Source organism: Rhincodon typus, chromosome 27 (assembly GCF_021869965.1).
Source record: "Rhincodon typus isolate 14 chromosome 27, sRhiTyp1.1, whole genome shotgun sequence".
NCBI classification, from domain to species: domain Eukaryota; kingdom Metazoa; phylum Chordata; class Chondrichthyes; order Orectolobiformes; family Rhincodontidae; genus Rhincodon; species Rhincodon typus.
Window position 1 is genome coordinate 16,234,580 of NC_063358.1, and position 17,267 is coordinate 16,251,846.

The window sequence follows — 17,267 nt, forward strand, 5'->3', positions numbered from 1 at the left end:
CGTGACTCCCTTGTCCGCTCCATACTCCCGTCCAGCCCCACCACACCCGGCACTTTTCCCTGCAACCGCAGGAAGTGCTACACCTGACCCTACACCTCCCCCCTCACCCCCATCCCAGGCCCCAAGAAGACGTTCCACATCAAACAGACGTTCACCTGCACATCTGCTAATGTGGTATACTGTATCTGCTGTTCCCGTTGTGGCCTCCTCTACATTGGGGAAACTAAGAGGAGGCTTGGGGACCGCTTTGCAGAACACCTACGCTCGGTTTGCACTAAACTGCACCTCCCAGTCGTGAACCATTTCAACTTCCCCTCCCATTCCTCAGACGACATGTCCATCCTGGGCCTCCTGCAGTGCCACAACGATGCCACCCGAAGGTTGCAGGAACAGCAACTCATATTCCGCTTGGGAACACTGCAGCCCAATGGTATCAATGTGGACTTCATAAGCTTCAAAATCTTCCCTCCCCAACCACATCCCAAAACCAGCCCAGCTTGTCCCTAACCTGTCCTTCCTCCCACCGATCCCCTCCTCCCACCTCAAGCCCCACCCCCATCTCCTACCTACTAGCCTCATCCCGCCCCTTTGACCTGTCCGTCCTTCCTGGACTGACCTATCCCCTCCCTAACTCCCCACCTACACTCACCTTTACTGGCTCCATCCCCACCTCTTTGACCTGTCTGTCTCCTCTCCACCTATCTTCTCCTCTATCCATCTTCTATCCGCCTCCCCCTCTCTCCCTATTTATTTCAGAACCCCCTTCCCCTCCCCCATTTCTGAAGAAGGGTCTAGGCCCGAAACGTCAGCCTTCCTGCTCCTCTGATGCTTCTTGGCCTGCTGTGTTCATCCAGCTCTACACTTTGTTATCCGAGACCAAGTTCACCTGGTTTTGAGATCAGTCTGGAGGGGATAATGGTGTTGTTAGGGGGAGTTGTAGTCAATGAGGGAGTCTGATGTAGGTGACTTTATTATCCAAATGTTCCAGGGATGAGTGCAGGGCTAGGGATATGGCATCCTCTTGTGCACCTGTTACGTCAGTAGGCAAACTGTAGGGGATCGAGGCAGGTTGAGAGACTGAAATAGATGTGGGCCATGACCAGCCTCTCAAAGCACTTCATGATTATTGAAGTCAGAGCTATTGGGCAGTAGTCTTTAAGGCACACTGCATGTGTTTTCTTGGCTACAGGGATGATGGTGGTCTTCTTGAAGCAGGTGGGACTTTGGTTGTAGGAGGGAGGGGTTGAAGATATCAGTGAATACCTCTGCCAGCTGATCTCCACAGGATCGGAGTGCTCAGCCAGGGACACTCTCCAGGCCTGTTGCTTTCCTTGGGTTGACTCCCAGGAAGACTGACCTGATTTCTGAAGTGGTGACAGAGAGAACAGGTGTGTCGGGGCAGGTGTTACTACGCCAGTAGTACTCTCCTCAAACCAGGCATAGAAAGCATTGAGCGTGTCAGGGAGGGATGTGTCTTTGTCCGCTACCTTACACTGTTTCATTTTATATCCTATAATATCATTTAGGCCTTGCCATAGATGGCGAGAGTCTGTTTGGTAGGTCTGGGTCTCCAACTTAGTCCGCTACTGTCTCTTGGCCTCCCTGATGGCTTTGCGGAGGTCATATCTGGATTTTCTGTATTGGTCCAGATCACCCGAATTGAATGTTGCATGTCTGGTCTTCAGTAGGGAATGGATTTCCTGGTTCAACCAAGGTTATGAAGTGATATCCTTCGATCAAAGACAATCAGGATCGTGATATGTAACCCCAGTCTACAATATTCCAAAGATTGTCTGGCTGTCAGATTATCTGGGCATTGTTTCCCCCAAAACATCTTTGTCTCTTCTCTCTTCAGAATTACATCAAACTGCATCTAGAACCCACTTCCAGGTTTGACTGGAAGACTATGGTCTGATTGGGCTGTAGAGCCTTTTTCCATGCTGCATGTTCTATGTAGTGCAGTTCCTATCGATATACTTCCTCAATATCATTCCATAATTCCATTAGTCTTTACATCCAAAACTTCCATCTGCCTTCCCTTCTTATGTCCCACTTCCTCAACGTAAAATAACATCCCCAAGCACTTCAATGTTTGACAATAGTTGACAAGTTGCCTTGTATAACTTGTCAAATGATTTCATAAATATAAAAGTCTCTTTACAAAAGAAAGCATGTTGATCTTTTGAATCTTTAAGCTTTCTTCATTATTTAAATTCCTGATACCACGTTTGCAGTTTGATTCCAAAAGTGATGTGACTAATATATGATTCAGCGTCAATATAGCATCTTTTGATTGGCATTCAATTCTTAGCTAATGTAACCTAGGTTCTTATTTGTCCTTTTCTATTGTAGCTAAACATTGAACTGATAGAAAGACGGAATGATTTATTATCCAAGATGCACTCAGTAACGACTCAAGGCTACTTCAACAGTGTCTCATAAACCTGAAACATCTATTAACGAGGAGGAAAGGGCAGCAGGTTCATGGGAACACCATCACCTCCAAGATCCCCTCCAAGCCATACATCATCTTGACTTAGAAATATATTGTGTTCATTCACCCAGGGTCAAAATTCTAGAACTCGCTGTCAAATAATATTGTGGGGCACCTTCATCACACAGACATCAGCAATTCAAGAAGGCAGCTTACCATCACTTTCTCTAGGACAGTTAGACACGGGCAACAAATCTTAGCCTTGTTAGTGACACCAAATCCTTTCAATTTTTTTTTCTTAAAACATTCCTACATGTTTTCACTGATCATACTTCTGTTCTAGATAATACATGTACCCTTTCTTGGGTCTTTGCTTACGTTAATTATTTTAAACTGCATCTGCGCTTACTGGACCATTTTCGCTTCAAAACTGGATTGCACCATCCTTCACTATTTGCACTATCTTAACAATACCGGAAATTTTACATATACACATCTCTCATATAATGGATAAATATTCTGGAGTCGTTGGTTGGTTCTCCGAGCTCACTAGTTTTCGTGCAAACGTTTCGTCTCCCTTCTAGGTGACACTGTTAGTGCTGTGAAGCCTCCGTCGAAGCGTTGTTGTTTTCTGTCCTGCTCTGAATTTCTATGGTCCAGTCTGTCGTGGTGGGCAGTCTTGTTTCTGGTTTTGTATCGTAGTGATATGCAGTTGGGGTCTATTTCAACATATTTGTTAATTGCATCGGTGGTTGAAAACCAGGCCTCCAGGAATTCTCGTGCTTGCCTTTGTCTTGCTTGTCCTAGTACTGTAACTTTGTCCCAGTTAAACTGATGCCCTTCTATGTCAGAGTGTATTGAAATGAGGGAGAGTTGGTCATGCCGTTTTACTGCAAGTTGGTGTTCATGTATCCTGGTGGCGAGTTTCCTGCCCGTCTGTCCTATGTAGTTTCTCACAGTTGCTGCATGGTATTTTGTATATCATATTTGTCCTGCTCATTTTGGGTATGGGGTCTTTCACCTCTGAGAGTAACTGGTGAGGTGTGTGCTATCCTTATTCCAAGAGGTCATAGGAGTCTTGTAGTCAGTTCTGGTGTGTTTCTGATATGCCCTGGAGCTGCACAAGAACGAAGAGAAACACCTATACAGAGTCTTTGCAAACAATGGCTATCCTAACAGCTTCGTCTGCCAATGCCTGGCAACAAACAACACCAAGACACTGTATGCCCCAACACACTGGCCACCCTACCCTATGCTAGAAATGTGATATATAAAATACCATGCAGCAACTCTGAGAAACACTACATAGGACAGACAGGGAGGGAACTCACCGCCAAGATACATAAACTCCAACTCACAGCAAAACGGCACGACCAACTCTCCCTCATTTCAATACACTCCGACACAGCAGGACATTAATGTGACTGGGACAAAGTTACAGTACTAGGACAAGCAAGACAAAGACAAGCATGAGAATTCCTGAAGGCCTGGTTTTCAATCACTGTTGAGGTTAACAAACATGTTGAAATAGACCCCATCTACATACCACTACGGTACAAAACTGGAAACAAGACTGCCCACCATGACAGAGCGTACCATATGAATTCAAAGTGGGACAGAACAACAGCGCTTCAATGGAGGCTACACAGCACTGATGGTGTCACCTAGAAGGGAGACGAAACATTTGCGTGAAAACCAGTCAGCTCGGAGAACCAACCAAAACTCCAACTGCAACCCGAGCTACAGATCTTTATTAAAACATTAAAGATAAATATTCTCTTTGCCCAGTGTACAACAGCTTAGGGTATTGAGATACCTCATTGGTGGAGAGTACGGTGTCCTCATCCAGACTCAGCACAGAATCCGTTGTTATGCCATCATAGGGAAAGAAGCGACTGCTCATGGCCTTGAAAGGAAGAAGCATTGGGATTAATATGGAATCTTCCCTACTGAAATGTTGCATTCTTATACAGTTAACATCACAGGTGAAAATTGCCATTTGGGGTGAGGTAACTGAGCAATAGGCAGCTCCCTTAGGATAGACGGGGAGAAAATAAGATTTTAATACAACAGTGAGTAACCATCTCCTTAGGTGAAGCTCAGTTGGCTGGATGGCTGGTGACGCAGAGTGATGCCAATGGCTGAGGTTACAATGAAAGACTCTCCTTCTCAACCTCTCCACTCGCTTGAGGTGTGGTGACCCTTGGCTTACCACCACCAGTCATCTCTCTCTAATGAGAGCAGCCCTATTGTGGTAAGACTATGGCAACATTACCTCTAACTTTCTCCTTGTCTGTCACTCCCTCTGGGGGTGAGGGGGGTGCTGATTTGCTGCAGGATTTAGCTCCGCAATGATTAGCTGTTTCACTTTGTAATGTCTATTGAAGCTGTCTATGCTTGGTCTAAGCAAGCATCAGGAGCAGTTGGACTCTGGGAACCCAACCAAATCCCTACCGAATAACCACAGGTACAGGAGATGCATGGCAGTGATTAGTAGCATTAACCCTGGCTGATATTTTTATTCTTCTTGGCACTGGTGTGCTATCTCAGCACAGCCCAGAATACAGAGTGCAGAGCTTGCCTTTTTTTTCTGGTTAAAGCTACAGTGAGCTGGACAGAGTTAAAAAATTTCCCAATCCCCAGGAGGGAGAAGTGGCTGGAATGACCACACTCAGTGATCGAGTCATGTTTTCAGGAATGAAACAGTAAACTCAGCAACACTGGAGAAAATCATGCCAACAGACAAGAAAAGAACAGCTTATTTTTAAATTCTTTAAATAGTTTTGTTTCTTGCTTATAATACAAATACAGGAACAAGAGCTTGTTTGACAGACTGTCAAGAATCATCTGTTTATTTTCCGATTAGCTGTGTAAAGGAGGATTCCACAACATCAGGCTATCTACGATGGGTGTAATTTGGGCAGGGTGATTAGGGTCAGAGGTCATGTGATGACACCTCCAGAAACATTTGTAAGTAGAGATGGCACCTGTATGTATGACCAAGGTCACTTTTCTCCATGGCCTGGTAAGAGTTCTGTTAGCCATATAATTAGCAGGTCATGTCAGTAGTAAAATTACTAATCACACCCATCAAACAAATAAAAAGTTTAAAGAAAAACTTCCTTCAAAATCATTGTTAATCAAATTCAAAAGCCTCTTGGTCAGCATTAACTTAGCTTTCCTTTTCACAAGAACCTTCATTTTATGTTTAGTTAGAAGTGTTTCATGTCCATGTGGTATTCTGTTAGTACACGCTATGCAAACTCCATGAACAGATTCTATAGATGCTGTGCCAAGTTTACATAAATTCTTTATACAAAGTGGGTACAACTACCAACAGAATACCTTCAGGCTCCTGACAAGCCACATAGTCGTTGCCTGTAGACTGCAAATACACGTGTACAAAAATTCTATGCAAGCTGCATTTAGGCTCTGTATAAGCTTTGTACAAGTTTATAAGTACTGGCAATATTTTGAGGCATACAGAAGACAATATACATACAAATTACACACACGTTGTAGAATGGATATCATAGACATTATATGCAGACTACAAATGGATCTGTTTAGAAAATTTCTTCTACAATCAGTGAAAAATTGATAAGTATCCTCCCACTTTATTTACTTAATTTCACCCTATCAATATATCCTGCTAAACTTCCCTCCCTTATTTACTCATCTAGCTCTTGCTTAAATGCATCTGTGACCTAGGTGCATTTACATGAGCTAGTCAGTGAGCAAATAAAGGCTACACGTTCATATTGAGATTTAAAAGAACAGGAAAACTTGCTTTTTATATACTGTCTTCTATGATCACAGAACATCTCAGTGTTTTGCAGTCAGTCAAGCACTTCTGAAGTCACAATTGTAATGCAGAAAACATGGCAGTCCATTTGTGCATTGGCAACTCCTATAAACCGCATATGACCAGATAATCTGGTTTTGTGATGTTTTTGTGAAGAATAACTCTCCAGATTTTCTTCAAAATAGTGTCATTTGAGCCTTTACATTCACCCAAGAGCACAGACAGGGCTTTATAGTTTCAAGTCTCACCCAAACACCTTCAAACAGCAGTACTTTCTCTGTGCTATACAGAATCTCTTTGTGCTCAGGCTGCAGTGGGACTTGGACCCAAAACCTTCTAATTCAGAAACAAGAATGGTACCAAGTGAACAAAAGCTGATACTTCAAATTTATCAGTTAAGACCGGTTAACAAATCAGACAGTTGGAGAAAAGTCTCTAGGCCAACAGCCAAAATCAACATGGTTTCAAATGAGTTGTTAGTTCCTCAAAGGAGACACAATGAAAAACTCATTAAAGGCTGGGTAACTCAACAAGGCACTTGGCACTGTGAAGGAATATGGTAAAGGATCAGAAAAAAAGCAACACTTTGGACAAACCATCCACCATCTACAAGGTACAAGCCAGGAATGTGATGGAATGTTCTCCACTTGCCTAGATGGGTCCAGCTCCAACAACACTCAAGAAGGGATGGCATTTCAGACAAAGCAGCCCGCTTGATTGGCACAACATTCACAAGCATTCACTCCCTCCACCAACACTGCTCAGTAAAACTGTGTGTATTATCTACAGGATGCACTGCAGAGATTCACCAAAGATCCTCAGACAGCAGCTTCCAAACCCATGGGCCACGTCCATCCAGAAGGATAAGGGCAGCAAATACTTGGGAACATCACCACCTTCAAGTTCCCCTCCACGCCATTCACCATCCTCACTTGGAAATATATTGCCATTCCTTCACAGTTGCTGGGTCAAAATCTTGGAATTCTCTCCCTAGTGGCATTATGGGTCAACCCACAGCAGGAGGACTGCAGCTGTTAAAGAAGGCAGCTCACCACCACCTTCTCAAGGGCAACTAGGGATGGGCAAGAAATGCTGGCCTGCCAGCGACACCCACATCTTACAAATGATTTTTTAAAAATTAAATTAAAAAATGAGGAACCAAACCAATGGCAAAATGAAATTGAGTGGAGCTCTGGCAGTATATTAATCAAGTCATTACCAGTGGCTGCCAAATGTCATGGGAAAGGACAGATACTGGGGCGAAGTGAAGAAACTGATCAAGTACTAAACAGTTCTGCCTGTAAAAGGATATTAATCACAGGTTAACAGGAATGTTCATTAATTTATTCATTGCAAAATATTACTAATGTGTGTAGTTGATGTATTATACAACATGATTATGATAATTATCAAAGTCCAATCACCCATGAATTACCAAACTGCACACAGATCTGAATAATATGAGCAAAGAATAAGAATTGCCTTCGGCCCATCAAGCTGGTGCATTTCTCAGGCCAGAAGCAATTTTAGTTCCATCATAGTAGGAAGCTGAACGGAGTGAAAAAGGTGAACAGTAGACTTAGGAGAATGTCACCAGAGTTGACGGGATAACAGACATGAGGGGATTATGTAAAAGTTGTGGTTTCCTCATTGTCAGTGTAAATGTGATACGATGAGACCATGGAATCATCAAATGACGCAGCACAGGACATGATCTTTTGGATCATTTTGAAAGAGCTATCCAATTAAAACTACTTCCTCTGCTCTTTTCTCATAACCCTGCAAATCATTTCCCGAAAAATAAATATCATCTCAAGACAACAAAGGACTGAGGTAAGGAAAACATTTGCACTAATCAGCCCAATGATAAAATGAGAGTGAACAAGGTTAGGAAAATAATCTTTACATAGAAGGTGGAATGTAGAAATCTCTACTACAAATCACTTGTTGCTGCTTCCACAAATGCTTTCAAAGTGGAGGTGGATGCCTGACTGGCCAATTGGATTAAAGTATGAAGGGAATAGCAAGAGAATGAAAATTAGATCCGCAGGATATTAAAGGATCAGAGAGGGGAATATGACAGGATATGGAGAGTGAGGTCAAAATGGGTAGGATATTGAAAGGTACAGGGAGTGAACTGGAGAATATGCTTGGGCTGCAGCATAATAAAGGGGTTGGGGAGTATGCCTGAGTGTAGATTTGCATCAAGTTAAATATTAAAGGGCCTGGAGTGGTGAGCAGCTCCTGTGTCAGCACAGTCTGTTCCAGGCTGAAAATATTCTTGTCACAGACTACCACAGCACAAGCCCATTCTCTTGAGGCAAGGTTCTGTGGAACCTCTTCCCATGCCTCAATTCCAAAATTTCTATTGTATTCATCTCTCGAGCATTTACTTTCCTACGTGACAAGTTTCTATGGAATTATTCAAGAAACATGCAGTTTCACACAGATTTAATCATCGCCATCTGTTCCTAACCAGATATTCAGCCAGCTCAATTTAAAAGGTGTTAATTGGGACAATAAGCTTTAGTTGGAAATGCGTTCCACAGAAACACCACTGTGTGGTGAGAAAACTCACTGTGATCTCAAGCTTTGTTTGAAGCTTGTTCATTGTGTGATTGATGTGGTTGACCTTTCAGGCTCTTTATGACTTCTGCCGTTGATTTTCTCAATTTAATCAGAATGGTCCAACCCTAACAATAATCATCTATTTGTTTTTTAAACAAGTCTGTCGAAGTTTAAAGATCTGAATATCTGGAGTGACACTGCCAATCTGAGTCATAATGGAGATGATTGGGTAACTCTCCCAGAGACTGCACCTTCCGTAGGTGACTGGGATTGATTTTAAAGGAAAATCATTTGTAGTACCTAATTATCCTTCACCTGGTGCATTTTATTAGAGCAATCATTCTGCTCTTATTGTGTTGCTGTTGCTATTAATTCAGTCAAAAGCTCAGTTTGTTGCAATAGATGTGGGTCTTTATAAATTGCAGTTGCTGTGGTGCGAGGAATAACAGCACATATTTGTCAAAAAATTGATATTGGCTGTGATTTCTGCTGCAAATTCAGCCTCACCTCATGCTGTCGTGCTTCTTGGTTCAACAAAGCACACTCTTGCTTCGAACCAGAGGGTTGAGAGTTTGAGTCTCATACAGGACTCGAGCGCAAAAATTAAGGCTGACACCTCAGTGTAGTGTTGCTCCGAGTTTTGCACTGACAGATGTGCCTTTTCTTGAATGAGGCACGAAACCGAGGCACCATCTGTCCCTCCAGGATGACGTGAAAGAACTCCTTGCACATTTTCCAAAGATGAGCAGGAGAGCTATTCTCTAGTGCCCTGGCCTTCATTCATCCTGTGATCAAGATCATGAAAATGGATTATCCAGTCATTACATTGGAGTCTGTGGGAGCTTGCTGTGCTTCAATTGGCTATTGAGTTTCCTAAATCACCACAGAGACTACACTTCAAAAGTCTACAATTGACCGCGATGCACTTTGGGATATTCTGTGGTCTTAGAAGGTGCTACATAAATGAAAGTTTATTCACTAACTGGCTGACACAGTGGTGTCAACAAATATTGCATTGAAACCTGTCCCAAACTCTTTATACATTGTTCTGCTTTTCATTGTTATTGAGACTCTTCTGCAGTAAACAAAGAAATAGTTGAGTTTGAGAGATAGTAGGAACTGCAGATGCTGGAGAATCTGAGATAACAAGGCGTAGAGCTGGATGAACACAGCAGGCCGAGCAGCATCATAGGAGCAGGAAGGCTGATGTTTCGGGCCTAGACCCTTCTTCAGAAATGGGGGAGGGGAAAGGGGTTCTGAAATAAATAGGGAGAGAGGGAGAGGCGGATAGAAGATGGATAGAGGAGAAGATAGGTGGAGAGGAGACAGAGAGGTCAAAGAGGCCGGGATGGAGCCAGTAAAGGTGAGTGTAGGTGGGGAGGTAGAGAGGAGATAGGTCAGTCCAGGGAGGACGGACAGGTCAAGGGGGCGGGATGAGGTTAGTAGGTAGGAGATGGGGGTGGGGCTTGAGGTGGGAGGGGGGGATAGGTGGGAGGAAGAACAGGTTAGGGAGGAGGGGACGAGCTGGGCTAGTTTTGGGATGCGGTTGGGGGAGGGGAGATTTTGAAGCTTGTGAAGTCCACATTGATACCATTGGGCTGCAGGGTGCCCAAGCAGAATGTGAGTTGCTGTTCCTGCAACCTTCGGGTAGCATCGTTGTGGCACTGCAGGAGGCCCAGGATGGACATGTCGTCTGCGGAGTGGGAGGGGGAGTTGAAATGGTTCGCGACTGGGAGGTGCAGTTGTTTAGTGTGAACTGAGCGTAGGTGTTCTGCAAAGCGGTCCCCAAGCCTCCACTTGGTTTCCCCGATGTAGAGGAGGCCACAATGGAAACAGCGGATGCAGTAGACCACATTAGCAAATGTGCAGGTGAACATCTGCTTGATGTGGAAAGTCTTCTTGGGGCCTGGGATGGGGGTGAGGGAGGAGGTGTGGGGGCAGGTGTAGCACTTCCTGCAGTTGCAGGGAAAAGTGCCGGGTGTGGTGGGGCTGGAGGGGAGTGTGGAGCGGACAAGGGAGTCACGGAGAGAGTGGTCCCTCCGGAAAGCAGATAAGGGTGGGGAGGGAAAAATGTCTTTGGTGGTGGGGTCGGATTGCAGATGGCGGAAGTGTCGGAGGATGATGCGTTGGATCCGAAGGTTGGTGGTGTGGTACGTGAAGACGAGAGGGATTCTGTTTTGGTTGTTTTTGCGGGGAGGTGGTGTGCGGGATGAGTTGCGGGAAATGCGGGAGACACGGTTGAGGGCGTTCTCGACCACTGGGGGGCGGGGAAGTTGCGGTCCTTGAAAAACAAGGACATCTGAGATGTTTGGGAGTGGAATGCCTCATCCCGGGAGCAGATGTGGTGGAGGCGAAGGAATTGGGAATAGGGGATGGCATTTTTGCAGGAACGTGAGTGGGAGGAGGTGTATTCTAGGTAGCTGTGGGAGTCGGTGGGCTTGAAATGGATGTCAGTTTCTAGGTGTTTGCAGGAGATGGAGACAGAGAGGTTCAGGAAGGAGAGAGAGGTATTAGAGATGGTCCAGGTGAACTTAAGGTTGGGGTGGAAGGTGTTGGTGAAGTGGATGAACTGTTCGAGCTCCTCGTGGGAGCACGAGGCGGCGCCGATACAGTCATCAATGTAATGGAGGAAGAGGTGGGGTTTAGGGCCAGTGTAAGTGCGGAAGAGGAATTGTTCCACATAACCTACAAAGAGGCAGGCATAGCTTGGACCCATGCGGGTACCCATGGGCACCCCCTTTGTCTGTAGGAAGTGGGAGGAATTGAAAGAGAAGTTGTTGAGAGTGAGGACGAGTTCAGCTCAGCGGATGAGGGTGTCAGTGGAGGGGGACTGGTCGGGCCTGCGGGACAGGAAGAAGCGGAGGGCCTTTAGGCCATCTGTATGGGGAATGCAGGTGTATAGGGACTGGACGTCCATGGTAAAGATGAGGTGTTGGGGACCAGGGAATTGGAAGTTCTGGAGGAGGTGGAGGGCGTGGGTGGTGTCACGGACGTAGGTAGGGAATTCCTGGACCAAGGGGGAGAAAATGGAGTCCAGATAGGTGGAGATAAGTTCGGTGGGGCAGGAGCAGGTGGAGACAATGGGTCAACCAGGGCAGTCAGGTTTGTGGATTTTGGGAAAGAGATAGAAGTGGGCGGTGCGGGGTTGGGGAACGATGAGGTTGGAGGCTGTGGGTGGGAGGTCACCTGAAGTGATGAGGTTGTGGATGGTTTGGGAGATGATGGTTTGGTGGTCGGGGATGGGGTCACGATCAAGGGGGCGGTAGGAGGTGGTGTCGGAGGGTTGGTGCCTGGCCTTGGTGATGTCGGGGTCAGTGCGCCATACTACAACTGCGCCTCCCTTGTCTGCGGGTTTTATGGTGAGGTTGGGATTGGAGTGGAGGGCTGCACGTTCTGCGGGGGAGAGGTTGGAGTGGGTGAGAGGGATGGAGAGGTTGAGGCGATTGATGTCATGACGGCAGTTGGAGATGAAGAGGTCAAGGGAGGGTAGGAGGCCTTGGGGTGGTATCCAGGAGGAGGGGGTGTGTTGGAGGCAGGAGAAGGGGTCAGTAGAGGGAGGGTTAGGCTCACGGTTGAAGAAGTAAGCGCGGAGGCGGAGGCGGCGGAAAAACTGCTCTATGTCCAAACGTGAGCGGTATTTGTTGATGTGTGGGTGGAGGGGGACAAAGGTGAGCCCTCTACTGAGGACTGACCATTTGTCCTCAGTAAGGGGGAGGTCTGGGGGGATGGTGAAGACTCGGCAGGGCTGAGTGTTGCTGTCTCCTCTGGAGTTGCTGGCTGTGGAGGCGGTGGGCGGAGCGATGTCGGCGTCGGCTGTGGGCAGAGTTGCGTTGGCGTTGGGCGGAGATGCGTCGGCGGTGGGCAGAGCGCCATCGGCGGTGGGCAGAGCGGGGTAGGAGACGGCAGCAGCGGTGACAGTAGGTGCGTCCTCAGTGTCTATGGTGTTGGCCTCGGAAATGTAGGCGGTGGCATCAGCAGCGGTGTCGATGGCGTTCGCTGTCCCAGAAGTGGTGTATCCGGCGGCGGAGGATGTGACGTCATCTGTGGTTGCTCCGACAGTGACCACATGGCCAATGGCGGCGGGCACATTGTGGGGAAGGTCCTGGGTAGGGTTGGGGATTTGGGAGGTGGAGGAAGCCCATTTTGGGTGGTAGGCACCAGTAAGTTTACTGTACTTACGGTTTTTTGTGTCCAATAAAGCTGCGTAGAATTGAGAGTTCAGGTTGTGGATCCTACGAAGAATAAAAAACAGGAGAGGTCCTTTGCAGGTCTGGGAGAGGGAGGCTCTGAGCTGGGGTAGGCTTGATTGTAGTGCCCGGAGATGCCGGCGCATTGCTGCGAGTGTGTGTTTCAGGAGTTGCAGGGAGAAACGCTTCTGAAGGATCTCAATGTTCTGAATGTAGACATTTTCACGGTTGGGGCCAAATTGGGAAGGTCTGAACGTGGACTGTAGTCCATTGGGGATGATCTGGTTCTGTAGGCAGGTACTAAGAAAGGTGATGTGGCTGTAGTACTTGGTTTGCTTCAGGACGTGGTCGAGCAGTTTCAAGGCCGAAGAGATTACGAGACAGTTGCAGTGGGAGAGAGATCCACTGAGGTTTTTCCGGAGGGAGGAGGGTATCTTCTTCAGGCTAGGCATCCTTAGAAGAGGCTTCGCAGTGGGGTTAAAATTGTTTCAAAGATAGTAGTTGAGTTTGACTGGGATCACAAGAACTTACATTCCAGGTATTGATTCTGAAAGTTCTTGGTGCTTTATTACTGTGCAGATTGAAAACCTCACTGTGGGTCAAAGGGTCCAGCATTTAGCAGGATCATTCCCATTGCATACAGTAGTGGCATTGGTGTCAACACTGTTTGTAGCCAACATCATTGGAAGGTATAACCAATCACCATGTGCTAATGACAAGAAAAGAAATGGCATTCTGGAGTCTTTACATTTGAGGGGGTGGGGTAGTTAAACACTGAACATCACTCATCCATCATGCTATATACCCAAAATGCTATACAGGGGGGTTAATGAGGTGGGAGGAATGTCTGAAATAACCGATATGCTTAATTTGTCATAATGGGCACCTTTGTATTAATACTGGAGCATGGTTAGCATCTCTTACCTGACAGAAGTGGATGCCTTCACCTTAATGGGGTAATTGATTAGCACATTGTATTTGATGAGCAGCTTTTGCCCTTCTCAAAATGATCTGTGTTACAGTTATGGATGTTGGTTGAATTATCATCCTTCTATATTTCATCCAAATTTCTGGTCTTTTACTGTGAGGACTTCAGCTCCTACTCCATCATTCAAGCTATGAGACCAGATCATCTGGGTGTGAGGGGGCATCAATGCCTGCCCTTCAGTGTCATTCATATACTAAACATTTTGACCCGTAGTTACCCGATGGTACAGAACTTGAGTATTTACGGAAAAAGATTCATGTATTGCATGTTTCGATGTGTACTCATCAGGACTTTTGCAAAAATACCAAATTTCAAAGGAAACAACAAATTACATTGCATAAGAAATAGGGGATTGATTGGTTGGTAAGTGGACTCTGAGGTTGAGGCATTGCCTTGGAGAATGCCCCAAAACAGTGCAGACTCAATGGGCCAAAAGGCCTCTTCTGTACTGGATGATCTTATTAAAATTTTCATTTAAATTCAGAAAAGCCAAATCAACTCTAACAGGTTGACTATGGGGAATACATGAGAAAACAGATCATCAAGCTTTTATTGAATAACTGAAAGAACTGTGGATGCTGTAAATCAGGAACAAAAACAAAGTTGCTGGAAAAGCTCAGCAGGTCTGGCAGCATCTGTGAAGGAAAAAACAGAGTTAACGTTTCAGGTCCAGTGACCCTTCCTCAGGTCCCTGGATGTGAAACGTTAACTCTGTTTTTTCCTTCACAATTGCTGCCAGACCTGCTGAGCTTTTCCAGCAACTTTGTTTTCGTGACCAAACTTTTATTGAATTGAAAAGACACATGTCTGGAGAACTTTATTTCTCCTTCATAAAACCAAATGTATGTAGCTTCTAACAAATCAAAATAAGCTACATTGTGACCCTGACGGATAAATCTTAAATTGTTATTAGTGTAATTTTGGATTGTTCCAAAAGTGCTGCCCCATTGCACAATTGCATCTTGTGGTGTCAGAAGATTGGATAAAATATTTTAAAACACCAAAAATTGAATAGAGAAAAATTACAGTACAACAGAAAGCTAGCCAGAAATAGGCAAACAGATAGGAAGAGCATCTATAAATATTTCAAGAAGTAAAAAGTTAACAAATTGAACATTGGTCCTACAGAAAGTGGGACTGGGGATTTAATAATGGAAAATAAGGAATCGGCAGATGAATTGAACAGGCACTTTGCATCTGTCTTCACTATAGAGAATACAAATAATACTCCAGAAGCAGTAATAAATGAGGAAATGGAAAGGGTGGAGGAACTTAGGAAATTCACAACTACCAAAGAAGTGGTGCTGAGCAAATTGTTGGCCCTGTGGGCTGACAAGTGCCTGGTTCACGATGAACTTCCCATAGGGTCTTAAGAGAGGTGCCAGTGAGATAGTTGAGATAATTTTCCACAATAGCCTTGATTTAGGGATATGCCATTAGATTGGAAGTTAGCAAACGTAACTCCTTTATTCAAAAGTAGGGGAGACAGAAAGCAGGAAACCATGGGACAGTTAGCTTAGCAGTTGTCACAGGGAAAATGTTTGAATCTATTATTAAAGAAGTTATAACAGGGCACTTTGACAAGTTCAAGGCAATCAGGTAGTATCAACATGATATTGTTGAAAGGAAATCATGTTGAAACAAGTGAGCGGAAATCTTTGTGGAGGTAACATGTACCAAGGATAAAGGATTCCCAGTGGATGTACTGTACTTGGATTTCCAGAAGATGCTACATGTTAAGGTGCTATTATATGTTAAGGTGCTATTATAAAAAATAAATTTCATGTTATAGGGGTAACATGGATAGAAGATTGGCTGGTTAACAGGAGGCAGAGTAAAGGCATAAATGGGTGTTTTTATAATTGGCAAGTTGTCAAGGGTGGTGTACCACAGGAATCAATTTTGAGATCTCAATTATTTATAATTTATATAAATTACTTATATGAAGGGACAAAAGATAATGGTTGTCAAATTTTCTGATGACACAAAGACAGATAGGTAAGTAAGTTACAAACAAGACACAAGATAGTTACAACATGACATTGATATGTTAAGTGAATGGGCAAAAATGTAGCAAATGGAGTATAGTGTGGAAAAATGAGGAATTGTCCATTTTGGCAGGAAGAATAAAATAGACACATTTTATCTAAATCATGAGTGATTGCAGAGCTTTGAAATGCATGGATTCATGCGCATGAATCATAAAAGTTTAGTATACAGGTAGAACAAGTAATTAAGAAGGCTAATAGAATATAATCATTTATCACAAGGGGATTGAATTAAAAAGTAGGAAGGTGAAATTGGGCACTTGTGAGACCACAGCTGGAGTACCGTGCACAGTATTGGTCACTTTATTTAAGGTCTGACAGAAATGTGTTGGAAACAGTTCAGAGAAGGTTTACTAGACCAGTACATGAAATGGGCAGGCTGTCTCACAAGACAAAGTTGGACAGGCTAGGCTTGTACTTGCTGGAGACCAGAAGAGTGAGGGGTCACTTGATTAAACCATATAAAATCCTGAAGAGGATTGACAGGGTATATGTGGAAAGGATGTTTCCTTTTAACAGATAATCTAGAACTCAGGGTCACAGTTTAAAAATCAGGGGTTGCCCTCTGAAAACAGAGATTAGATTAAATATTTTCTCCCAGAGGGTTGAGTGTGTTTGGAATTCTCTATCTGAAAAGATCGGTGAAACTGTTATTGAATATTTTTAAGCCAGATGTATGGAGATTCTTAAGTAAGAGTTGAAATGTTATTAGCAGTAGGCAGGAATGTGGTAGAATTGAGATTACTATTAGATCAGCCATGATCTTATTTAGTGGTGGAACAAGCTTGATGGGCTAAATGGCCTACTCTTGCTCCTGATTTTATAAACTTGTATGTAACACCCTGCACAACTGCAATCTAATTGCCCTATTCTTGTTTTCCATCCCTCTTGCTTCATCTGTATTAAATCCTGTTCATTCATCTCACCATCACTGCTATTCTTAACTCCAGCCCTGTTATAAAGCTACATGCACATGCTTCAACATACCCCAATATTACACTTTAATCCCCGAATATATTGTCCTTGGGAAGAGCAGCTGTTCCAATTACCTTATGTGCTAAGATATTAACAGGTTCATTAAACCGATAAACATTCCGCAAGTAAGTTATTCTTGAACAACAGTTCCTCCTTACCTTACGTTCTCCTCTTATGAATATAAGAGGCATTCTGATGGAGGGCCATTTACCTCTTGGGGGCAATGGTTTGTCACAATTCCACAATATAATTATCTAGGATC

General features: G+C 44.5%; 1 protein-coding gene across 1 annotated transcript in view; it reads right to left on the reverse strand.

Annotated features, from left to right (window-relative positions):
* Positions 1-17,267, reverse strand: part of LOC109932300 (exostosin-1-like) — a 229,096-nt gene that overhangs the window by 19,148 nt on the left and 192,681 nt on the right. The window contains exons 7-8 of the mRNA XM_048613270.1: positions 17,164-17,259; positions 4,251-4,340 (exon numbers count right to left, since the gene is read on the reverse strand). Of these exons, the coding sequence (XP_048469227.1) occupies positions 4,251-4,340; positions 17,164-17,259 (186 nt within the window). The remainder of the gene's footprint in view (positions 1-4,250; positions 4,341-17,163; positions 17,260-17,267) is intronic.